Source organism: Engystomops pustulosus, chromosome 9 (genome assembly GCF_040894005.1).
Source record: "Engystomops pustulosus chromosome 9, aEngPut4.maternal, whole genome shotgun sequence".
Classification (NCBI taxonomy): Eukaryota; Metazoa; Chordata; class Amphibia; order Anura; family Leptodactylidae; genus Engystomops; species Engystomops pustulosus.
In genome coordinates this window covers 60,961,181-60,988,710 of record NC_092419.1, presented here as the reverse complement: position 1 = coordinate 60,988,710, position 27,530 = coordinate 60,961,181, and the positions used below count along the sequence as shown (strand labels likewise).

Genomic DNA, 27,530 nt, shown 5'->3' with positions numbered 1-27,530 from the left:
CCTTACTTTGCTGTGACCTCTGCCTGCTCCACCTGACACCTTTCTGTCTGACATAGTGGTTAATCAACTACGTGGATTTGACACTTATTTGTTTCTTTCAAATTAAGCAACAAAAAAGTATTGGAATTTGCGTTATACACATACCCCACAATGGACACCCGTAATTGGAGCGTAAATTACTCCATATAAACTATGTGAATTTGACACGTAAATCTTGCTCTAAACTTTAGCAACAAAAAGTATTGGAATTTGCGTTATACAGAACCCCCAAAACGGACACTCTGGGATTGGAGCAGAAATCAGTACAGAAAGTATATGGATTTCACACTGATTTCTTCCTATTCACTTCAGCAACAAAAAAGAACTGCTATTTGTGGTATACAGAAGCATAAGAACTGACACCCTGGGATTGAAGCAGAAATCAGTACAGAAAGTATGTGGATTTCACAGTGATTTCTTCCTATTCACTTCAGCAACAAAAAAGAACTGCTATTTTGGGTGTACAGAAGCACAAGAACTGACACCCTGGGATTAAAGCAGAAATCACTACAGAAAGTATGTGGATTTCACACTGATTTATTCCTATTCACTTCAGCAACAAAAAAAGAACTGCAGCGTGGGCCAGATTTGTGAATTATGGCGCACATTCTTCATTAATTTTACACACCCTGAATTTTGTGTCGCATCAGGCATAGTGCAGCCATGACACAAATGTGTTGTGGACACTTGATAAATACATATGCAAGCAGTTTGCACTGAAAAGAACATGCAAGTCAGACAAAAAAGGTACAGAGGCTTTAATAAATATGGCATACTGTGTTCCTATCTGCACTTTTAACCCCTTCCCGCTCTGCATCTGATATATCGGACGCTGAGTGCAGTGACTTAGCACTCGGCGTTCGATATATCGGACACAGAGCCGATGCTGGTTCAGCTCAAGATCTGAGCTGATATCCGGCACCCCAGTCTCAGATGTCATCTTACAGGCACAGTGTCAGCCTATGCATGTGCATAAGAACAGTTATACCATTTGAAACGCATTGGTGGATAGGAATTACACAGTGGATGTAAAGATGGAATTGAGTAAACTTTGAACACGTTTTGGAATCTGGCTGGACCATCGGATTACTTTTCAATATGCATGTGCATAGGCTGACACTGCTAATACTCTGCAATACATCAGTATCAGATGATTGCTTGTTCATGGTCCATGGTGGAAAGAGTAAAAGAGTAAAAAAAAAGGTTATTAATTAAAAAATTAAGTAATACATCAATAAAAATGCCCATAGGCCCCATAACATATAAAGAGACATATAACATAATTATTGAACCCGCACGATGAACGCCGTTAAAAAAAACCTGTTATAAACCAGCCAAAAATTATGATTTTGACCAATTCAATCCCACAAAAAATGCTATAAAAAAAGTGATTAAAAAAACATATGTACTCCAGAATGATACTAATGCAAAGCACAACATGTCCCGCAAAAAACAAGCCATCAACCAGCTCCGTAGCCAAAAACTAACAATGTAATGCCACTTGGAAGACGGCAATGCAAAAATGATAGATTTTTCCCCACATCACGGTTTCATTTGGGAAATTTAGTAAAAAATAAGAAAAACTATTCATGTATGGTATCCCCGTAATCGTATTGACCCATAGAATAGAACATGATAATTGGGCTATATGGTGAAGACCAAAAAAAAAAGGAAAAAATCCAGTAGAGAATTTATGCTTTTCTACCCCTGCCATCAAAAAAAGTTCCTAAATTTTCAACAATAGGGGATACCAACACCAAAATGGTAAGAAAAAGCATCTCATCCTGCAAAAAAAATGCCATCACATGGCCCCAATAACACAAAAGCTACAATTTTATAGCCTACAAAAGCGGCCAATGAGGAAATTAAAATCCTGGCAGCTGCAAGGTGCTTCTTCCCTTCTGCGCCTCGGTGTGCGCCCATGTGTAAATTTTAGGGCTAAATGAACGTATAATCGACAAAATTTGACCATTCTAAATTTCACCGCCATTTTGATTCAATTACTATGAAGATTTCAAGGGGTTAACAATCTTCCTCAAAGCTGTTTCTGGGGTGCAGATTTGAAAATGGGTTTAGCATATTGGAGATTTTAATGCTAAATATGTAAAATTTCATTCAAAACTGTATTTGTCCCCAAAATAGGCAATTCTGAAAATCCGGAAAAGCGATATTCGATTTGTAAGCCGCATGACATCAAAATAAATGATCCAGACATTTCACAAATTATGAAAATGTAGAGTAGACACATAAGCAATGTTTGGGGATATTGTAGTAGCACTTATCAATTTCCAACCTTTCCAGTTCTACGTGCTACCATCAAGACCTTTTCACCAAAAAAGGAACAAATATACACAGATTTTTTACAAAGAATGTGGGCACTAAAATAGAAACTGTCTCAGATTGTTAACCAGAATTTATAAACTATTTGTTAACAAAATGTAAACAATTTGCTAACAAAAACCAATTTGTAAACAGCGTGTTAACAGACCCAATCTGTAAACAATTTGCTAACAAAAACCCAATTTGTAGACAACTTGTTAACAAAAATCTGTAAACAATTTGTAAACAATAGATTGTAGACAACTTGTTAACAAAAAACAATTTAATTCAATTATATTGCTTGTCTCAATATAATATTCAATTACAATAGTTGAAGACCAATGTTTAAGACATTTAAAAACATATTCATGCATAAGAAAATAGCGCTTATATGTAGACAAAAGACGCGATTATACATAGACAAAGAAGTAAAACATGAAATCCTTTTTTAGGTACTTTCATAAAATTCCCAAAAGGGAAAGAAAAAAAGGTTCACAGATATTTGATAGATGAAATCTATGTTTGTTGATTAACATATAAGTGTTAAGGTTTACGACCAAGGGGTAGGTATTCCAGGAGGTTTGTGTTTTCAGGTCATAGGGCCCTATGCCTGTAATACACGTTTTTGTATAAAAAAATGAAAAATAAAATGAAAATTAAAAATAAAAATAAAAAATAGACAATAAAATTTGTTTCTTTGAGCAGCTTTAAATCTTTGAGCAGCTTTCAATCTCCACTGCGGGAGGTGAAAACCCACGATCCACAAGCCGGTCAAAGGCGTCATCAGCGGCGTCTTCAACGGCGTTCTGAACGCCACTACAGAACAAAGAACGCATCCAGCTTGCACAGCCCAGAGACAATCTACATAACGTCCCCTGTGATGACAAAGCGGCGAAATAGACATAGCTGGTGATCGGAACCCGCAGAAAAAGGCAACACGGTCCCGCTAAGAAACACTAACATCAGCCCAGCTGAACATCAACTAACCGTGAGTGCCAAATAATATAACAAACAGTCGCATATTACAAACCATAAAGGTACCACATGAAGGCTAAAATTGTCTTAAAAGATTGAAAGCTGCTCAAAGAAACAAATTTTATTGTCTATTTTTTATTTTTATTTTTAATTTTCATTTTATTTTTCATTTTTTTATACAAAAACGTGTATTACAAGCATAGGGCCCTATGACCTGGAATACTTACCCCTTGGTCGTAAACCTTAACACATATATGTTAATCAACAAATATATATTTCATCTATCAAATATCTGCGAAACTTTTTTTCTTTCCCTTTTGGGAATTTTATGAAAGTACCTTAAAAAAGGATTTAATGTTTTACTTCTTTGTCTATGTATAATCGCGTCTTTTGTCTACATATAAGCGCTATTTTCTTATGCATGAATATGTTTTTAAATGTCTTAAACATTGGTCTTCAACTATTGTAATTGAATATTATATCAAGACAAGCAAATTGAATTAAATTGTTTTTTGTTAACAAGATGTTTACAATATATTATTTACAAATTGTTTACGGATTTTTGTTAACAAGTTGTCTACAAAATAGGTTTTTGTTAGCAAATTGTTTACAGATTGGGTTTGTTAACATGCTGTTTACAAATTTGGTTTTGTTCGCAAAAGTCCAGTTAAGATGCAAAATTTAATAGCTAGCATACAATACTGCTTTATTTGTGCATAGATTGATTTCAAATACTGCACAAAAAGATAAATTATCAGTAAACTAATAATGTTTACAAGACAACTTTCACAGATATGAACATTTACAATATCCTCAGTTAATAGCAACCATGAATTAAGTGCTCACCTTTTTAAAAGCTAATTCATTTTCTTCCTGCTCTGCTTCTGTCAGGCTTACAGTTTTCTTCTCGCTATCATTGATTTCTTTCATTCTTTTGAGCAGATCAGGCTTAGCTGCAGATGTATTATAGTAAGTATCACTGGTAGTTGTTTGGAAATTATCACATCTGCAAAAAAGATTTTAACATATTTTAGAAAATTTGTTGTAATATGTTCTTTACTATTCTAAAAATAGGACCCAGCATTGGATGGAAGGTAGATGAGACCGACATTGGGGGCTCTGGGGAGCAGAGAGGGGCACAGGTGCATGTGACAAATTCATTTGTCAAGAAATGTTAAAAACACTATTTTAATTCAAAAGTGTAAATCCTAGTCCTTACTGATAGTAAAATAGTCACCTAGACCCCAGTAGCAAGCAATCATGTAGCCCCAGTAGCTTAATACACTCACCGGCCACTATATTAGGTACACCTGTCCAACTGCTCGTTAACACTTAATTTCTAATCAGCCAATCACATGGCAGCAACTCAGTGCATTTAGGCATGTAGACATGGTCAAGACAATCTCCTGCAGTTCAAACCGTGCATTAGTATGGGGAAGAAAGGTGATTTGAGTGCCTTTGAACGTGGCATGGTTGTTGGTGCCAGAAGGGCTGGTCTGAGTATTTCAGAAACTGCTGATCTACTGGGATTTTCACGCACAACCATCTCTAGGGTTTACAGAGAATGGTCCGAAAAAGAAGAAACATCCAGTGAGTGGCAGTTCTGTGGGCGGAAATGCCTTGTTGATGCCAGAGGTCAGAGGAGAATGGGCAGACTGGTTCGAGCTGATAGAAAGGCAACAGTGACTCAAATCGCCACCCAGTACAACCAAGGTAGGCAGAAGAGCATCTCTGAACGCACAGTACATTGAACTTTGAGGCAGATGGGCTACAGCAGAAGACCACACCAGGTGCCACTCCTTTCAGCTAAGAACAGGAAACTGAGGCTACAATTTGCACAAGCCCATCGAAATTGGACAGTAGAAGATTGGAAAAATGTTGCCTGGTTTGATGAGTCTCGATTTCTGCTGCGACATTCGGATGATAGGGTCAGAATTTGGCATCAACAACATGAAAGCATGGATCCATCCTGCCTTGTATCAACAGTTCAGGCTGGTTGTGGTGGTGTCATGGTGTGGGGAATATTTTCTTGGCACTTTTTGGGACCCTTGGTACCAATTGAGCATCATTGCTACGCCACAGCCTACCTGAGTATTGTTGCTGACCATGTCCATCCCTTTATGACCACAATGTACCCAACATCTGATGGCTATTTTCAGCAGGATAATGCGCCATGTCATAAAGCTGGAATCATCTCAGACTGGTTTCTTGAACATGACAATGAGTTCACTGTACTCAAATGGCCTCCACAGTCACCAGATCTCAATCCAATAGAGCATCTTTGGGATGTGGTGGAACGGGAGATTCGCATCATGGATGTGCAGCCGACAAATCTGCGGCAACTGTGTGATGCCATCATGTCAATATGGACCAAAATCTCTGAGGAATGCTTCCAGCACCTTGTTGAATCTATGCCACGAAGAATTGAGGCAGTTCTGAAGGCAAAAGGGGGCCCAACCCGTTACTAGCATGGTGTACCTAATAAAGTGGCCGGTGAGTGTAGTCATGCTGTTCACAGTAGACAGTCACAATAGTTACTGTGCATCAGTAGTATGACAGACATTTGTATTAGAATATTTATTGTAGAGATGTGCATCAGCCACCCAATAACCTAGCTAATCCCTAACAAAACCAAAAGCCACCAAAAATAGAGAGCTATAGTCCATTAACTTAATGATAAAGAATATTTTTGGATACATTTAAAGAGTACTTCAACCCAAAAAATTGAGATGTTTCTTTTTAAATTCTTTTTATTTGTTTTTACAATTTATTTTGCATATGAAAATTCAAGGAAACTTCAACTACAAATAGGTGGGGTATACATTGACACATGAGGGCTACCATGTTTACCACATGTGAGGTCAAGTAAGCCACATACAAAAACTAGTAGTATAGCATAGGAAATAGCCAGGCTTGGACTGGCCCATTAGTGGGCCGGTGAATCCCCCAGTGGGCCCTGACACCTGGCACTATGGCAGACACCTCTGTTCCGACCCATGCTAGGCCCCTACCAGTGGCTACAACAGTACACGCCGGGAATCTTTCCGATGTATGTCGCACTCTGATCCAAGATGCGCGGCCATGATAAAACATCATCACCTAGGAGGATGGGGAATAGCAATGTGTAAAATGAGGGTGCAATGTGTATTTGGGGGCCCAATGTAAAATGAATGGGAAAGGGGTTCAATGTGAAAAAATAACAGGGCCTATTTAAAATTCATGGGGGGATGTGGGGTGGCAGTGTGTAAAATGAGGGTGGGCAGTGTGAATGAGGGGGCCTATGTAAAATTCATGGGAGGCAGTGTGTAAAATGAGGGGGCCCTATGTGAATTTCATGGGGGGCAGTGTGTATAATAAGGTGGCCTTATAATTGAATGGATGTTATATGCATAGCATAGCAATCCTTTGGAGGGGATTAAATGTATAATAATAATTCGGACAAGGTATAAAAATGTATTAGTACATTTTGTAGAAAAAAAATAAATTAGGCAGAATTGTGTATAAAAAGAATAAGTAGATTATTATATAACACATTCTTTAGTAGGGGCACTGTATTAAAATAACTAGAAGGGACATTAAATAGGTAAATTAATACATTAGAGGGCCATGTATAAAATAATTCACAGCGGAAACATATATTATGTAACTAATGGGGGGCCCACACGATTGTTTTAGTGGTCCAGTATTATTGCAGAGACTGTAATATAGTAATATATTTGGGGGTAACAATGTCACAGAGTGGTTCTTTAGAAGCACAGTGTGGGACTGTCACGGGTGCTCCCGTGCCTCTTACCACTCGCCAGCACGCCGCAGGCTTCTGCGCTCCCCGCCGCGGCTGCTCCATCATCTTCGGAAGATTTTTCAGAGTAAAGTTTAGAGTGGTCGGAATAGGTGATAATAAGGAACAGGAGTTTGGGAGTTATAAGAGAGGAAAGTTGAAAGAGTCCAGCTCACCTCACGCCAAACAGGAGAATCCAATGAAGCACGGACTGCCCCACTGCAAGGGCTGCAACAGGTTAACAGACGTAGGAAAAAAGGATTCCGTGTCCAGCTTCATCCAAGATAATCCACACTTTTATTAGGGCATAATTATTAAAATTCCAGAGTGTTACATGGCCAACATGTTTCAAGCGGGCAGACCGCTCTTAATCATGGCTTAAACAAACTGAATGATACAAACAAACTAAAAAGCATGTGCTTAGACAGACACACCCCCAAACTGATGATGCCGTATGTGTCACTTCCTGGAATCCTCGAACATCGTCATTGGAGGAAGAAACAGACCGGAGTGTCAAGTTCGTAAACAAGTGCATGTTAACATTAAAAAGAGAAAAGTGAATATGAACAGACAACAATGTGGGATAACATGCAAATTCAAAAAGACATGCTGGAAGTAAGTTGACAATAGATAATATACATTTTAAGAGAGACACATGTCAGAATTGTTAGTTTCAAAAATTAGAAGTACATCGCAACATGCTAGAGATAAGTTAACAATAAGTTAACAATAAGTTAACAATAAGTTAACAATACATGAAATACATTTTAAAGAAGACACATGTCAGTATTGTTAGTTTCAAGAGTTAGGGATACATCGCAGGGCAAAAAAAAAAAAAAAAGCATGAAAACCAATGAGTTTATAGTTTGCTGATAAATGCAGCGACATAAGCAATCAAGTTGGCCCTAACATCTTGAAAGAAAAGAAGAAGGAGGGGGGGGAAGTCTGGAAAAAAAAGGGAAAGAAATGCATAAGAACAATCAGTCGTTATTTTAAAATAAATGCTTCATGGACTGTCAGAAGAACAAAAGGGCATGGGGAGAAGAGGAAGATGCTAGCGAATTTGGTAAGAGAGTATATGTTTTACACACACTTAAGCTGTATAGTGATAGAGGAGATCATTTTTCATATTGAGACCTAGTGGATGGCGAGAGTCCAACGTGAATATCCAATAGGCTTCGCGATCGTACAGTAGAGCATTGTAGTCACCCCCTCTCAGTGGTTTAGAAATTTTCTCTATTGCATATATCCGGAGACAATCAGTTCTAGCATTATGTACACGTAAAAAATGTTTAGAGGCTCCTGAAAGGTTTCTGTTAGATGGGTTCTTAATATCATTGAGGTGTTCAAGGAACCTGATTTTTAGTTTACGTGAAGTTTGACCAACGTATATTAAATTGCACTCCAGACAATGAATAATGTAAATAACATGATTCGAGTTGCAATTAATATGGCCTTTTATGGAAAAATCCCTGGTACCTTCACTATTTTTAAATGTAGTTGTTTTAAGTACATATCCACACGTGATGCAGCGTGCGGCCCCGCATTTATAAAACCCAGAATGGGAGAGCCAGGTGTCTGTTCCACGTGCGGACAAATACATGGAAGGGGAAATGATATTTCCCAAGGTTAAACCTCGTTTGGGAACAATTTTACAACCTTCCTTCAAAAGTTCTTCCAGTATGGGATCATTAGACAACAAAGGTAAGTGTTTGCGGATGATATGCGAGATCGCCCTAAACTGAGGGCTGTATTATTAAGAGATGAAACTACCTATCGTAAATTACCAAGTGACCAGACTACCTGTTTTCAACAGACACTACTAAAACTGCTTAATGAAGGAGTTTCTTTGGGTGTTATAGATGGATCTCAAGCTGACCGCATCTACATATCACAACCTAAAATTCCCATTATGCATGCGCTCCCTAAGACACACAAGGGTATCTCCCCTCCCCCAATGCGTCCTATCATTTCGGGGATAGGCTCAATGACAGAGAACTTAAGCGCCTGGTTAGACTACCTACTACAACCCCTGGTAGTTAGAGTTCCAGGGTTTTTACAGGACTCCAGGGATGTGTTATCCTCCTTGTCCAAACTCAAATGGGAATCAAACTATTGCTGGTTAAGTTGTGATGTAACATCACCATATACATCGATCCCTCATCATATTGCCATCACTGCCTTGGAATTCCATCTTAACAAATATAGCTCATATACACCAGAACTTAAAGGGTATATAGTGGATGTCTGCTTGTTTCTTATGAGCCACAACTACTTTATGTTTGACAAACAATTCTTCCTCCAAACCAGGGGAGTTAGCATGGGGGCGAAATTCTCGCCATCACTAGCAAATTTAATTATGTCATGGTGGGAAGAGACATATATATATGGGGATATTAATCCCTTTGCAGATTCCCTAGAGTGGTATGGCAGGTTCATTGATGATTTATTGATTGTCTGGAAGGGACATGAACTTGCCATACCACTCTTTTTGGATTATCTAAATGACAATACCTGTAATTTAAGATTTACCTTTTTCACACATCCCACCAACATAACATTCCTGGACCTCCACTTCACAATTGATGAGAACAACACCATCAACACTTCAACCTATCGGAAACCGACCAGTGGCAACACCATTCTACACGCTAAATCGCAACACCCTTCACACACCATCAAAAGCATACCAGTTGGTGAACTCACCAGAGCAAAACGGAATTGTAGCACAGATATGGCGTATGCATTAGAAAGTAACATTATTCGAAACAGACTTTCTCAAAGGGGATACCCAAAATGGACACTAGAACGGGCCAACAATATTGTAAGCAAAAAACACAGGGACACCCTAATTAAGCCCCATCTCTCAAACACTACAAATAATATTGTCCATAATGAAAATCACAATAAAGACAACAAACCAACATTAGTATTAAAATACAGCCCTCAGTTTAGGGCGATCTCGCATATCATCCGCAAACACTTACCTTTGTTGTCTAATGATCCCATACTGGAAGAACTTTTGAAGGAAGGTTGTAAAATTGTTTCCAAACGAGGTTTAACCTTGGGAAATATCATTTCCCCTTCCATGTATTTGTCCGCACGTGGAACAGACACCTGGCTCTCCCATTCTGGGTTTTATAAATGCGGGGCCGCACGCTGCATCACGTGTGGATATGTACTTAAAACAACTACATTTAAAAATAGTGAAGGTACCAGGGATTTTTCCATAAAAGGCCATATTAATTGCAACTCGAATCATGTTATTTACATTATTCATTGTCTGGAGTGCAATTTAATATACGTTGGTCAAACTTCACGTAAACTAAAAATCAGGTTCCTTGAACACCTCAATGATATTAAGAACCCATCTAACAGAAACCTTTCAGGAGCCTCTAAACATTTTTTACGTGTACATAATGCTAGAACTGATTGTCTCCGGATATATGCAATAGAGAAAATTTCTAAACCACTGAGAGGGGGTGACTACAATGCTCTACTGTACGATCGCGAAGCCTATTGGATATTCACGTTGGACTCTCGCCATCCACTAGGTCTCAATATGAAAAGTGATCTCCTCTATCACTATACAGCTTAAGTGTGTGTAAAACATATACTCTCTTACCAAATTCGCTAGCATCTTCCTCTTCTCCCCATGCCCTTTTGTTCTTCTGACAGTCCATGAAGCATTTATTTTAAAATAACGACTGATTGTTCTTATGCATTTCTTTCCCTTTTTTTTCCAGACTTCCCCCCCTCCTTCTTCTTTTCTTTCAAGATGTTAGGGCCAACTTGATTGCTTATGTCGCTGCATTTATCAGCAAACTATAAACTCATTGGTTTTCATGCTTTTTTTTTTTTTTTTGCCCTGCGATGTATCCCTAACTCTTGAAACTAACAATACTGACATGTGTCTTCTTTAAAATGTATTTCATGTATTGTTAACTTATTGTTAACTTATTGTTAACTTATCTCTAGCATGTTGCGATGTACTTCTAATTTTTGAAACTAACAATTCTGACATGTGTCTCTCTTAAAATGTATATTATCTATTGTCAACTTACTTCCAGCATGTCTTTTTGAATTTGCATGTTATCCCACATTGTTGTCTGTTCATATTCACTTTTCTCTTTTTAATGTTAACATGCACTTGTTTACGAACTTGACACTCCGGTCTGTTTCTTCCTCCAATGACGATGTTCGAGGATTCCAGGAAGTGACACATACGGCATCATCAGTTTGGGGGTGTGTCTGTCTAAGCACATGCTTTTTAGTTTGTTTGTATCATTCAGTTTGTTTAAGCCATGATTAAGAGCGGTCTGCCCGCTTGAAACATGTTGGCCATGTAACACTCTGGAATTTTAATAATTATGCCCTAATAAAAGTGTGGATTATCTTGGATGAAGCTGGACACGGAATCCTTTTTTCCTACGTCTTTATAAGAGAGGAGTCCAGGCACATTTTTTGGGTTAATACACCAATTTTTTCCCAAAAATGTTTCATTGCACTATAATCCCACCATGGATCCGTGTTTGTTGCATCTCCAGCAAGCTGCCGTGATGTCCTTGTTCATTTTGTGTACAACAAATGGAGTTTTGTACCATCCAGTGGTTCGTTTATAGCTGGTTTCCTGGAGTTCAATGCATGTAGACGGAGTTCTTTTTCCCAGCCGGAGATGAAACTTGGAGGTGCAAAGGAGTCAAAGTCAATCAGCTTTTTATAAATTTTAGATATTAACTTGGGAAAGGGGCTGTTGTAGATAGCATTGCCTCAAATCATATTAGAGTTCTGTTAAATGGGATTATTATCTGAAGTTTCTTAAAGTTTGTTAATATTTGGAAGTACCATAGAAATTTAACTCCGTTGTCATCTGTTTTAGATGGGGAAATGAGGTAATGGTGGAATCTTGTAAAATATCACAAATTTGTCCCCAAACGAGATGTGATCCTGGAGCCAATTGACAACTGATAGTTATTTATTCGGTTTAAAAGACAAAGTTTAGTAATGGGAGAAGGGGTAGACCATATTTCTGGAGAAGAAGACATGTTTAGCTTTGAGTGAGTGGGTTAGAGTAGTTCTTAGGTGCATCACATTTTAGTAGAGATTGTGATAGGGAGCTGCCTAGCATACCACCTTTCTTATTCCAGATATAAGGCAGTGCTTGTCAAGTCTTTGACAGTGTCTTTCTTGGTTTGCACTAGCAGATTTAGAAGATGTTGACTTTTTATTTACTTCAGTCTGAACTGAGCTCTGGTGGCTGGCTAACCTGGTGTGTTTCCCACACCCATCTCTCTGTGCCTTGGTCTTGCTAGAGTTAAGTCTGTGTATCTGTGATTGCCTGCTCCCTACACCTGGGGCAGGACTAGTGCTGCTATAAATATTCAGCACAGATTGCATTCACTGCTGGTTAAATTTCTGTCCTAACTTTGTTTTCTTGTGCTGTCATATTCGCTAACCTTCTGGTATCTGATCTCTGGCCTGTATTTCTGACTTATCTTTTTGATCACCATTTTGTCATTGTCTGCTTCCACTATTGCTTACCTGGTTTGCCCACTCTGCCTTATTGTGTTTTTGTTTGATTGTCATATTCCGTGTAGGGATTGTCTTCAAGTTGACTACTCACTACTTGGGAGGGGTGAGTCAATAGGAAGGCACTGCTGTGAAGTGGGTTTAGCTACAGAGCCCACTGTCTGTGACATCTGTCTGTTCTCAAGGTCTGTCTTACATTTTGACCAGCCCAAAAAATGATTAGACTAAGTAATTTTTTTTTTGCTATCATAAAGGATATTAGCAACAAGATACTAGGCCTAGCTCAGATGGTGCAGAACCTTGCTGAGCAGGTTCATTTGCAGGAACAGTACCCCTTTGCTCCTTTTGATTTGTCTGTGTATAAATCCAGACTTAATCTGCCTGATCTCTTTAGTGTAGATGGCAAGCTTTATTTTTTCATCAGGGAGAGTTGCAAGCTGTATTGTTGTCTTAGGCCCCAGTCTTCAGAGAGTAGGCATCAATATTTCACTCCAGCGAGGTAGTCCTCAGGAATGGGTATTTTCCTTAGCCTCTGATGCTCTGGAGTTGACCTCTGTAGATCTTTTTATTTAGCCTTAGGATCACTGTATGATAAACCAGACAAATCCTGTTATGCTAAAAAGCACTTAACGTCAGGGCAGACGTGCGGCACAGGAGTATTGTTCTGAAATCAGAAGGTGGGCCATTCCTGCTGGCTGAGCTGACCGTGTTCTTTGAGCCTAAGATAATAGCACACACTATGGGGCAGATTTATCAAGCTGTCTGAAAGTCAGAATATTTCTAGTTGCCTATGACAACCAATCACAGCTCAGCTTTCCAGGAAGGGCCTGGCATAGAAATAGATGCAGCTGGTGACTTTCCATACGTGAAAAGTGGCCGGCAGCAGCGAGAGCGCCAGTGCAGGGACAGAAACGCCCCACGCCGGCCCACACCCGGCTGGCCAAGCAAAGGGTGTGCGCCCCCTGACGTGAAGATAACAAATAATCTCAAGTGCTAGCAACAAGCCAACTGATGTGGCACAGAGACCTATAAAAATATGCACCTATGACAGTGGAATTATTCTGTTTGGATCTAAATACCCCAAAGGAAGGACTTTCAATTTGTCTTCCACAGAATGAGAGGTTATACGGGACTATATATCCAGAAGAGTTTACAAATGGGACATATCCGTCAGGCTGACACTCCTATGAGGACAGGAATCTTTTGTGTCAGCATGAAAGACAGTGGACCAGCGCGGTCAGATAGAGAGGTGCCGGAGATGCCACAATTTTTTGACGGACCATTTCGTGTGTGAAGCGCTTTTTCAAGTGGTGTGTCCGGCACCTTTCTATCTGACCTCACTGGCTAGAAAAAAAGACTGCATTTTTTGGTGAGTGACCTGTTCTTTTCTTCTTCTTTGCTCTGGATTTGCATAAACTTAATAATATTACTGTAAAGAATCAATACCCTTTTCAATTGATCCTCAAATTGCTCAATCAGATAGTGGGTACCCATTGCTTCTTTAAAATTGAAATGCGTGGAGCTTATAATCTGATTCATATCAGTGAAGGAGATGAATGAAAGACTGTGTTTAATATTAAAGAATGCCAATGATAAGCTGCACAACTACAATATCTCTGCACAGGGGGAGGGAGGAAGTTCACAAATGAAAGAGGTACAAGGGGTGTTACATGGTATGGAGAGTATTCATTACTAGGCTTTAAGTAAACAGCCCATAAACTCATGATTATAATACACTTAATGCACTTAACAAACATTGCCACATTAAGGACGCAGACATAGGGAGAGATAAGGTGAGAGGAGTGAGGTGGGGATGATGGAGGTCGTGTCTTCACATCGATTCCTAGTTAACTTATTCACAAAGGGGAAAGCAATAAGACCAGCTATGGAGACAGTTGTAAAGCTCTGTTTATTGTAGGTGTGGTCGAGAACATAATCTACGGTTGCCATATATTATTAAAGTGTTCCAATCTATCTGACCTTGTGGCCTCATATAACATAATCAAATTTAAACGGTTAACTACTGCTTCCCATGATAAAGTACGCTTACGCCATCTAGCTCTTGGATTTTTGCTGCAAGAGTGACAAACTGTATGAAACAATGGGTTCAACTGTTAATGCTAGAGGGTTTGGGGAGGAGTGAGAGTGTGTGTGCGGACGTGACATGCGCGGCTCTGCTCACTGCGACGCGATGTGAGCTGCATTACATGCTGACCTGGGTGATTGATCATGTGTAACAGTCTGGCTTCTGCCTAAGCGAAAGGAATGTTTGCATTTGTCCAGGGTCCCCTGGAGAGAATCTCTTCTTTCAAATGAATCCGATAGATAGATCCGCCACAGAGCTATGATGGGTGTATGAAGAGGGCTCACAGGCTGGTGGCGGAGACCTCCAAAACTAGAAATGGCACCCAAATGTCCAAAACGCGGCTTTTACACCTTTATACATGACATAAAAATGTAATAAAAAGTGATCAAAATGTTGCACAGTCCTCTAAATGGTAGCAATGAAAACCTCGGCTCATTTCGCAAAAAATTACACATCACACAGCTCAGTACACCAAAGTATAAAAAAGTTATTAGCGTATATATGAAAGGGCACTTTATAGGGGTAGCAGCGGCAGAGAACAAAAAAAGACATGATATGATACTTGATCCACAATACTTGATATGGTATTTGATCCACAAGAAATTGCGGACACAGTGGCAGACTATTATGCCAAGCTTTACAACCTGAAGGATGATGTAGACACATATCAACCGACAAAAATAGAGATCGACAATTTCCTAGATTCAGTAAAACTCCCCAATCTAACGCCTGAACAATCAACAATAATGGCAAAACCAATAGAAGTTATAGAAATTAGAGGAGCCATAAAGACATTAAAATTAAATAAAGCCCCAGGGCCTGATGGACTAGGACATAACTACCATCAGATACTTTGGTCCCACACCAACGTATAATATTTAATAAAATCCAAAAAGAGGGTGTTATCCCTAGCAATATGATGCAGGCAACAATAGTCACACTTCCGAAACTGGGAAAACAGGAGTCAAGCCAGAAAATTTTAGGCCGATCTCGCTTTTAAAAACCGACCTAAAATTATATTCAAAAAATAATAGCGGAAAGGCTGGCTGCCACATCTGGTGGGGCAAGACCAAGTAGGTTTTTTTAAAAGGCCGCTTATTCCTCTGATGGAACCAGTTTATAAACTTAATCCAAGTGGTAGAGAGCCGTTGGACGCCTTCTCTGCTCCTCTCTTTGGGGATACTTGGAAGCGGTGCTGCAGAAATTTGGGTTTTCAGAGGGGGCGACAAGAGGTATTATGGCCCTATATACATATCCAAACGCGAGAGTGTTGACATCAGGGTATATCTCAAAGCTGTTCCAATTATCCAATAGCACGAGACAGGGGTGTCCATTATCCCCACTTATATTTACAGTGGTGATGGAGCCCCTGGCCTCGGCCATTAGAATGTCAAAAGCAGTATCAGGAATAAGGGTAGGAGAAATAGAACATAAGATATGTCTGTTCGCAGACGATGTGATCATTGCCATAACAAACCCGTCAATGTCTCTAGCAGCAATATCCTTGCTTTTAGACCAATTCCGCAAAGTATCATACTACAAATTAAACGCCTCTAAGTCACTCATACCCATAATAGGTATGAATATTCCTATAGACATAATACAGCACTTGCACCATATATTCATTTTCGTGGGCAGAAAAATCTATTTCATATTTGGGGTACAACTAGTATACCCTTCCTCACAATCATTTCAGCTAAATTATACCCCATTTTTAACACAAGTAGACAAAGAACTACAGCATAACACAAAACACATCTCATGGGTGGGAAAACTCGCAACAGTAAAGATGATGGTGTTGCCCAAGATCATCTACTTGTTCCGCAATGTCCCTATTCTAGTACCAAATAAATTCTTACTAACATTACAACGTCTTATAAACAGATATGTATGGTCATACAAAATGTATAGAGTTGCTGCAGATACATTATACCTCTTGGTGGGAAAAGGAGGGATGGGGCTACCACACATAAGGTATTACTACTACGCGGCAATAATGGATCAAGCTAAAATATGGACACAGCCTCAGCCTACTAAATATTGGGTCCCAATAGAGATGGACATTCAAGCAGGGGTTAATCCCGAAAGACAATTATGGTTTATAACCCTAGGAAAACAAACGGAAAGTGTAAGCCTATCCACTATTAAAGCCGGGATCAAAACATGGAAAATATTTTCCACTAGGTTGCCAGAGTTTTCTCTGAAGCTAGGGGATATGCCCATTCAAAAACTACAAGAACACATACCGGATCTAGATATGTCCTTATGGAGGAAGGCAGGAATTAACACATTAGGAGATATATGCCATAGGGGACATTTAGTGGCGTTCACAGATATTTGTGAGAATTACAAAACTCCAAAACAAGAATTTTACAAGTATTTGCAAATAAGGCATTTCAACCTATCTTTGAACTGTCTTTTTTCAATGTGAAAAGAAATGTGAAGGGGATGTCCCTGGTGTATATATACCTAATTGGAAAGAACAAACAAAACCCTTGACATGTATGTCCAGATGGGAAAAAGAATTAGGGATAACAATCAATATAGACGACTGGGATACTATGCTAAGGATCACCGGCAACATCTCTAGATGTGCCCTGCATCTTGAAACTAGAAGAAAGATTTTATATCATTGGTATTTTACCCCAGACAAGTTAGCCAGAATTTATCCCAGAACCTCCAATGTGTGCTGGCGGTGTGAATCAGATAAGGGAACATTAATTCACTCCTTCTTAAAATGTCGGAGGTTGAGGGGATTTTGGAAACATGTAGAGGAGTTGATTGCCAACACCCTTCATATGCGTATTTCCTTAACACCAGCAATATCCCTCCTAGGGATAGGTATAGGAGATTACCCCCCGAATGTCAGAGTGGTAGCAGAACATTTTGCATACTCTGCAAAAATGTGCCGAGTATGGCAGAACTCACAAGGAAAATATGCTGTATATGCGCACTGGAAAAAACTATAGCATTCAGTGAAGGACGCATAGAAAGGTTCAAGGAGAGGTGGCAAAAATGGTTAGATTCCCCGTATTATAAAACATCACCCAGATACCTATTGCTTGAGTCTGACCTTCTAGATAGGTAGACAGGCAATAAAGAGATAAAAATTGCCCAAATATAATAAACATGCATATATACAAAAAGTGGGTTTATTATGCCGTGTACCCTATGGTTCAAACAGTTTTTTGTTGATGTTATTGTTTATACATTGTTATTAGAGATGAGCGAACATACTGGTCCGAGCTTGATGCTCATTAGAGCATTAGCGTACTCGCAACTGCTCGGTGCTCGGACAAGTATTTCGCCCGCTTGGGAAAATGTCATCTCGCGGCGTTTAGATTTTTGGCGGCCAGAAACAGAGGCAATCCCCAGCCAGGAGACTCTGCAGTACACCCAGCATCACGTGGTACACTTACATGTCGATAGCAGTGGTTGGCTGGCCTGATCAGGTGACCCTGGAATAGACTAGCCCCTGCCCTCGGTGCTCCGATCATTCTTTGTCTGGATGACGTTAGGGAGAGAGCTGCTGCTGGTCAGGGATAGCGTTAGGGCGTTCTAGTAGATTACTGTTAGGCAGGAGTGATTCTCCAAGAACTCAACAGCCCTTGTTAGTGCTACATTAGCATTTTTCAAAAGTTAAAGTGACACACTCAGTCACAGCACAAAATCCTTTTGTGTGCTGTCAGTGTAGGTTAGAAACTAGCCATAGCAATCATCTTCTGTGGTTGCTGTCTGATTTCTTCTGCACGTTTTATTCTATTAAAAAAAACACAAATAAAACAAAAAAAAAACCCCACAAAAAACACAAAAAATTTTTAACAAAATTTTCAAAAACACAAAAATATTTTTACAGTTTATATTTCTGTTTTGTCTATATAAGTTCAACATCAAACTTTATTGATTGTTGCACAGTATTACAATATGTAGTGATATATTGCTTAATTCGCAACATGCAGAAATACGTATACACTCACATTATTAGTACATATGAACTTTTGTAGTGGTATACATCGCACTTGGTACAAGAGGTAAACTTTTTTAAAAACATTAACAATTGTCAAAACGACCATATGGCCTGTCAAGGGTAGCTGAAAAAACTTGGAGATGGGTGCCAAACATAAGACAAGACAGCACACACAAGGATTGAAGGGTTTGGAGAAGGGGAAGGAGGGGGAGCAAGGAGGTGTGGGGGGGTGGGGGGTGGACAGTGCAGATGTTTTCTGCCACGTACCTATATTTATAAATCATGTATGTTATTATCTGAGGCCAGCCAATCGCGTAGGGCAGGGGTGTGCCGGTAATCAATCCAAGCAGACCATATGTTATTGAATTGTTCATATCTGGCCTCGTCACTCGCCTACAATTCCGCCATATGTTTGATTTAGTCTAGCGCCTCTATCCATTGCAACCTAGTGGGTGTCTCGGTCAATATCCAAAGTCTGGGGATTATTTGTCGTGTAGCCATAAGGAAGTGGCGTAATGCTATTTTGTTGTATTTAGCGATAGTTCCAGAATACATGGATAAAAGCGCCACCTCAGGGGTAGGAACAATTTTCCCTTTGTAGATACTGTTATAGAGATCAAAGACAGCCCGCCAGAGATCCTGGATGGGCCCACACTCCCACCAAATGTGAAGCATAGAGCCCACTCCCGCTCCACAACGCCAGCAGGTGTCTGGGAAAGAGGGGAACATTTTATGTAGTCTTACTGGAGTCCTGTACTATTGGGTCAGGATTTTGTAGTTTAGTTCCTGCATACGACAGGAAATTGACGACTTATGCGTCAAGATTGACGCTTTTTGCTATTGAGCAGGAGTGAAGGATTTATTAAGTTCGCTCTCCCAGGCACCTGCACAATCCGGGCGGGCGTCCGCCATGTCCAGCCGTGTCAGCATGGAATAGACCAAGGAGATTGCATGTGGAGGTGCAGAGGCCGAAAGGCAGAGATCTTCAAATGAGGAATTGGTCAGTAATTGTTCTACCTTTCCCAATGGGGAAACATAATCGCGGATCTGAAAGTATAGAAGCCATCTGGTGGGGGGGACGCCAAGTAAGGTCATCACCTCCTTCTGAGTCCTGATTCCCGTGTCCGTGACAATGTCTCTCATTCTAGGAAGATGTGGAAGGCCTGTTTGTGTTAATGAATAGAGTCCAGCAATGGCTGGATTACCAAATAGTGGGGTGAGTGGGCCCGGTATTTTGATTAGTCCTGAGGTGCGTGCAAATTTTCGCCATGAGTTTAGGATGAGTGTTAGAAGGGGAGAGAAGTTTGTGTTAGGTGGCAGTGAGGGCCACCAGAATGCTCCCAGAGCCTGGGTGGGGCTCTGATCTACTTCCATCTCCACCCAGAGTTTTGAGGAACGCTTGTGGAAGATGTCTAGGATGTAGGTGGCAATTTTTGCCTTATAGTAGCTGTGAAAGTCTGGAAGCCCTGTTCCCCCATCATGTTTATGCAGTGTAAGAGTTGTGTGCCTGATGTGTGGATGGGAGCCCCGCCAGACGAAATTTTGAGTTATGCGTCGGAGTCTATTGAAGTATGACCTAGGAAGGGGAATGGGTATGGTTTGAAAAAGATATAGGATGCAAAGTAGTACATAAAGGGAGTTGTGCCCACTTCTCTGGGTCTTTTTCAATCGTCCGAAGCATGGGTTTATAATTGAGATCGAAAAGTGAGGTTATGTCAGCGGGGATATGTGTACCCCCTGTGAACCTGAATATAGATTCAGTTGCCCATTTGAAGGGGAAGTTAGCTTGTAGCCATGCTTGTTCAATTGCGGGGAGGGAGACATTTAAGAGTTCCAATTTATGTGTATTAATTTTAAAATTGCTCACCTCTCCATAGGAGCTGAATTCATTTAATATTGCGGGTAAGGACGTGTTCGGGGATGTGATGTATAGTAATAGATCGTCTGCGAACAGTGACTGTTTTGTCTATATAATAGACTTTAATTTTGAAAATGTTGAACCCGAAGGCTAGGGGTAGAGGATGAGGGCGTGGGCGTCCAATTACTGCAGGGGTCAGAGGCCATGGTCCTGAGCGGGGTGAGACACCACTTGCTGATGAGGGAGCAGGGGAACGCCGCAGAGCTACACTCCCTAGCTTCATGTCTCAAGTTACTGGGACTCGTGGTACAGCACTGTTGAGGCCAGAACAATGCAAACAGGTGATGTCATGGATTGCGGACCATGCTTCTAGCCATTTGTCCACCAGTCAGTCTTCCACGCAGTCGCACCATGTTACCCAAGTGAGCACTCCTCCAGCTCCTCCACCTCAACCTCCTTCCCCCCAGTCTTCCCCCTCCCAGGAAAATTTGGCAACTGAGCCGGCATACTCTGAGGAACTGTTTTCTGGACCCTTCCCAGAATCACAAACCAATTGTCAGGTTGCTGCTGAGCTCTTTCCCGATGCCCAGGTTTTCCACCGGTCGCATTCTGTGGGTCATGATGACCTTCTTGACGTAGTGGAAGAAGTGTATAAAGAGGTGGAGGAGACACGGTTGTCAGACAGTGGTGAAGTTGTTGTCAGGGCAGGAAGTCCGAGGGGGGAGCAGACTGAGGGATCAGAAGATGATGAGGTGACAGACCCCAGCTTGGTTGATAAGCCGGTTGAACACAGTGCTTGTGAGACGGAGGCGAGTATTACACGAGAACAGGTTGGAAGAGGCAGTGGTGGGGCCAGACGGAAAGGGGCAGGGCCAGAGCTGGTGCATCAGAGCCAAATGTTTCACGTAGTGAAGCTCCCGTGGTGAGGGCTAGATTTTCTCAAGTCTGGAGGTTCTTTAAAGAAACAGCGGATGACCGATGGACTGTGGTGTGCAACCTGTGCCACACCAGGATCAGCAGGAGTTCCACCACTACTAGCTTAACCACCACTAGTATGCACAGGCATATGAATGCTAAACACCCCACTCAATGGAACCAAGGCCGTTCACCTCCGGCCGGACCAGCACTGCTCCTTCCCCTGTGTCATTTGCTGCCTAGTCAGCCCCCTGCCCAGGACCCCGGCACAAACACCTCCCGCACAAAAACCACACCTTTGCCTCCACGATCCGCCCCAGCGTCCACCAATGTTTCCATGCGCAGCGTTCAGCTGTCTATAACCTAGACGCTGGAGCGCAAGAGGAAATACAGTTCCACCCACACGCCCAAGCCCTCAACATACACATCTCCAAATCACTCAGCCTGGAGATGCTGCCCTATAGGCTGGTAGAGACAGAGGCCTTTCGCAACATCATGGCAGTGGCCGCCCCTCGGTATTCGATCCTCAGCAGCCACTACTTTTCCCGATGTGACGTCCCAGCCCTGCACCAACACGTGTCAGACAACATCATCCGTGCCCTGACCAATGCCATTTCTGACAAGGTCCACCTTGTGTTGCCGTGCAGGGCCACTATATATCACTGATGGCACATTGGGTTAACTTGGTGGAGGCTGGGACCGAGTCTGACCCTGGGGCCGCTCATATACTGCCGACACCGAGGATTGCTGGGCCTACCTCGGTCACGGTCTCTCAGGCCTACTATGCCTCCTCCTCCTCCCACCCCTCCTCCACCTCCTCCTCCACATTACCATCCATGGCCATGGCGCCATCAGTCGGTAGCTCTAGGCACAGCAGCAGTGCCGTCGCTAAGCAACAGCAGGCGGTGATCAACCTGCTGAGCCTAGGCGATAAAAGGCACACCCTGCCCAAGAGCTATTACAGGACATCACAGCGCAGACTGAACCTGAAGCCAAGCATGGTTGTGTATGACAACAGCCGTAACCTGGTGGCGGTTCTGCAACATCGCAGACTGACACTTGCGCCATGCCTGGCCCATGTGTTAAATCTCATAGTTCAGCGGTTCCTCAAGACATACCCCAATCTGTCTGATTTGCTCACGAAGGTGTGCAGCATCTGTGCGCATTTCAGAAAGTCCAGCACAGATGCTGCCACTCTCAGAGCAGCGCAGCGCCGCCTCCAACTGCCCGCTCACTGACTGTTGTGCGACCTGGCCACCAGGTGGAATTCAACATTAACATGTTATCCATGGTTTACCAGCAGAGCGATTGTAAACTGCCAGAAGTCAACTTCCACCAGAACTGGTAGTCAGGTCAGTAAGCTTCCTCAAGTCTACAATGAGGAGTGGACGTGGATGTCTGATATCTGTCAGGTGCTGAGTAACTTTGAGGAGTCAACACAGATGGTCAGTGGTGATGCCGCCATCATCAGCTTCACCATCCCGCTTCTTGGCCTGTTGAAAAACTCTCTGATCAGAACGAAGTCGGATGCTTTGCGCTCGTCACAAGAGACGGGGGAAGAAGATTCCCTTGTAGATAGCCAAAGCACCCTCCGGACTGTTTCTCAGCGCGTATCAGAGGAGGTGGAGGAGGATGAGGAGGAAGAGGAGGAGAATGTTGGCGAGACAGAAGAGGGGACCATTGCTCAGTCCTTAACTGCTCAGCGTGTATGGGAACAAGAAGAGGAGTTGGAGGAGGAGGAGGAAATGGAGAGTCAGGCCAGTGAGGGGAATAAATTCTTGCGCGTTGGGACTCTGGCGCATATGGCAGATTTCATGCTAGGCTGCCTATCCCGTGACCCTCGCGTTCAAAGAATTTATTCCAGCACCGATTACTGGGTATTCACTCTCCTGGACCCACTGTAGAAGCTAAATCTTTCTACTCTCATCCCTGTAGAGGAAAGGAGTGTGAGAATGCATGAATACCACCAGGCCCTGGTGCACAAGCTAAACAGTATTTCCCTTCTGACAGCACTAGCGGCAAAGGGCGTATCTCTGCTAAACAAGTAGCGAGGGAGAGTAGGCGAGCAGGCAGCTTGTCCAGCACTGGCAGGGGTACGGTTTACAAGGCCTTTGCCAGTTTTATGTCACCCCAGCAAGACACTGTCACCTGTCCCCAGTCTCGGCAGAGTAGGGCTGATCTTTACAGAAAGATGGTGAGGGAGTACGTAGCTGACCATACCATTGTCCTAAATGATCACACAGCTTCCTACAACTACTGGGTTTCAAAGCTGGACATGTGGCCCGAACTGGCACTGTACGCCTTGGAGGTTCTTGCCTGCCCTGCCGCTAGCGTGTTGTCAGAGCAGGTTTTCAGTGCAGCTGGTGGTCATCACCGATAAGCGTACATGCCTGTCGACTGACAGCACTGAGAGGCTGATGCTTATCAAGATGAATCAAGCCTGGATTTCTCATGTATGCACTCCTCCTCCTTCTCCTCCTCTTTGTACACTAAAGCAGAGGAAACTGGCTATTTTTTTGCCAGGGCCAACTGGCTCTAGCTATAGTACTATATCTATGTAATTTTTCTGGAGAGCTACCTACCCGGTCCTCTGTTTTAAACAATTTTTGGGAGTGCCACATACAGGTACTCTATGTATTTAATTTTTCTGGAGGGCCACCTACCCGCTCCTCTGTTTTGAAAACTTTTTTGGACTGCCACATACAGGCACTATCCAAATTTAATTGTCTTCATAGCAGCCTCCACACATCGTCTTTATAGCAGCCTCCACATGTTGTCTCCATTGCTGCCTCCACACATTGTCTCCATTGCTGCCTCCACACGTTGTCTCCATTGCTGCCTCCACACGTTGTCTTTATTGCTGCCTCCACACGTTGTCTTTATTGCTGCCTCCACACGTTGTCTTTATTGCTGCCTCCACACGTTGTCTTTATTGCTGCCTCCACACGTTGTCTTTATTGCTGCCTCCACACGTTGTCTTTATTGCTGACTCCACACGTTGTCTTCATTGCTACCTCCACACATCGTCTCCATAGCTGCCTCCAAAAGTCGTCCACATAGCTACCTCCATACACCATCCCTTTAGCAAACGAGCTGTGTCCGGCAAAATTTTGGGTTGTTTTAACGGCTTCCACGTCAAACTTGTTAACTTTGTCGCCACACTGCTGTGTTATCCACAAAATATACCGCCAAACTTTTATCAATGACTGATATTATTTCAGTGCTACTTGTGCATCTGTTTACATTCCCCTCCCCCGCCATAAGCAGGCCACACAAAAGATTCTTAGAAATGCTGTTTGTAGCCCCCGCCTGCTTTGAAAATTATAATTCTTTCAAAGTAAAAGCTTCTGGCCCCCAGGCCCATTTTGGGTGGGGAGGAGCCGAGAGGCAAGGGCTTGTACAGACGAAAGCTCGCCTGGCAGCGGACCGCCAGCTCCATCCCAAGATCCAACTAACATCGTTTTAACTGCAGTACCTTTAATCTACTACTACCTTACTGCCTCCATACATCATCCCCTTAGCAAACGAGTTGTGTCAGGCAGAATTTTTGGTTTTCAAAAGAAACGTTTTGGTTCCTGAAACAGAGTTTATGTATCCAGAGGAGCTACTGACTAGGCACACTCCCCAAAGCCAAAAGTCAGAACAAGCAAAAAAGTGTCAGTGCTCTACTCCACAATAGGCTCCTATTCACATTCGGTCATAAGGAGCAAGCAAGAAAGTGTCAATGCTCTACTCCACAATAGGCTCCTATTCACATTCGGTCATGAGGAATCTCACCCTTTACTTCAGGTTAGGAATAGAGGTCTCCTAGGTTCAGTGTCCTTTTCCCCGTCTCCACTTACTGGACCGAATCGTGCACCCCGTCTCACTCTCGTGCCCAAGGTTCACTATCGTCCCTGTATCGGAGATTGCGGACAAATAGTGTAGAACGCCAGGATAAAGGCTACAAACAATTTATTGTGTATACTCACAAAAAGCATTTAAAAAGCGCGCTTCTTCAGGCTTCTTCCAGGGCTTGGTGTTTGACGTGTGTTCAGGTGTTTAAATACAAAATTTCTTCTTACATATTTAAAACAAAAACATTTCTTCAGCAATCCAAAACAATATATTCCAAACATCCTCTTCCTCATACTACTCATACTGCTATCTTCTCTTATAGTTTTGTAGCAAAAGTTATAAACAAGAAAACTCCAAGCCTGACTCATTTTTCAGACACAGGTTTTTTTTAAACTTTAGACTTTTCTGCATTCTAGTTCTAAAACCAGTCAGTAGATCACTTCAGTACACACCCCCACCCATCCCTCTTTTTTTCTTTCTATCACTCGCACCCATTCTGAAGAAATAGATCGCTACAATATATATCTTACATAAAAATAATAGAGTCTACAGCATATAACTTCCAAGAATATCATCCTCTATATTTCAATCAGTAACAAATTCCAACAGGAATCCTGACTGAAAATATGTAATCTTTATCCCATATTACACGGATTTCTCAGATTAGTTCTATTTGTGTATAACCCTTAAGGTTCAAAAATTGGAATCTCCGCTGGGAAAACAATTACAATGCATTCCAAATATTAAAAGTAGTGTAGATAAGCCTTATCCTTAAGTTAACCCTAATTTAACCCTTACTCACACGTATAAACCTAGTTCAGGAAACTCTTCAGCTCAAAGTCTATGTTCAGACCATGAGGCTGAAGGGTACCCAACTTTCCCTCACATTTAGTTTTTTGTTCAAATCCTCTCCCCTCCAGTGGGTTTTAACAGCTTCCAAACCAGAAAAGCGCAGCCCCCTTGGGTTTTGGTTATGTTTAATCCTAAAATGTAGTGATAAGTTGTGGGGTCTTAAGTCCCTTTTTAATATTTCTGACATGTTCCCCTATCCTAATTTTAAGCTTCCTACCAGTTCTCCCAACATACTTTAGCCCACAAGGGCAGATGATAAGGTAGATAACCGCACAGGTATCGCAACTAATGTGATCTTTTATTTTATATGGGGGACAGTCGTCTTTACCCTTAAATTCCTTGACTGTACCCCTATCTGTCCAATCCCTATATTTACAGCCTTGACATCTTTTACAATTGACGAAACCCTGTGTCTGTGTCCCCTTGCTTTTCTCATCTCTCACATAACTAGAGGTAACCAGATCTTTAATATTATTAGCTCTCTTAAAGACTGTTAAAGGTTTATCTGACACCACTTTACCCAACACTGGGTCGTTGGTAATAAGGTGCCAGTGTTTTTCTATAATTTTTCTCACTTCCAGAGCTTCCTTGCAGTATTTAGTGACAAAGATTGGGTCCATTGGGTTTCTCTCTCTTGTATTCTCACATTCATTGCTCTGACTATTTTCCAGAGTCTCCTTAAGTGCCTTATCCAAAATATTCTCTTCATAGTTCCTTTCCCTGAATCTATCTATTACTACCCTGGACTGGATCTCGAATACCTCCTTATCGCTGCAATTTCTCTAAATCCTCCTGAGTTGTCCTTTCGGAATATTATCAATCCGGGGGCAATGGTGATAACTGCTAAAATCAATAAAGCTATTGACATCAGTTGTCTTAAAGTAGTTCTTTGTAAGAATACGATCTCCGTCTATATAGATCTCAAGGTCTAGGAAATTAATCCTTTCTTTATTGCACTCATATGTGAATGTGAGGTTAAAACTGTTGTTGTTTAAAAATGTTATGAATTCTTCGAAATCCTGAATTGTACCTAGCCAAAAAATGATGAAATCATCTATATATCTTTTATAGATGTATATATTTTCTCTAAAAGGGTTACTGTCGGAATATATGTAGTTATTTTCGAATGATTCCATATAGAGATTGGCGAAGCTTGGTGCAAATTTTGCACCCATCGCCGTACCAGTTATCTGATTTAAAAAATTGTTCCCGTACCAGAAATAGTTTTTACTAAGACAGAGTTCTATCGATTTAATAAGAAATTTCCGATGTTCTGAAGACAGATCTTCATCTGAATCCAGGCATCTCCTTATTACTTCCACACCCTTCTCTTGCGGGATAGAGGTATAGAGCGATGCTACATCGCAACTGCATA

At 41.6% G+C, this 27,530-nt stretch overlaps 1 protein-coding gene across 6 annotated transcripts in view; it reads right to left on the bottom strand.

Moving 5' to 3' along the window:
• LOC140077151 (protein Shroom4-like) overlaps positions 1–27,530 on the bottom strand; it is a 603,736-nt gene that overhangs the window by 145,284 nt on the left and 430,922 nt on the right. For all 6 annotated transcript variants that reach the window (XM_072124065.1, XM_072124069.1, XM_072124068.1 and 3 more), the window contains one exon: positions 4,180–4,339. In XM_072124065.1, coding sequence (XP_071980166.1) covers positions 4,180–4,339 — 160 coding nt within the window. The remainder of the gene's footprint in view (positions 1–4,179; positions 4,340–27,530) is intronic.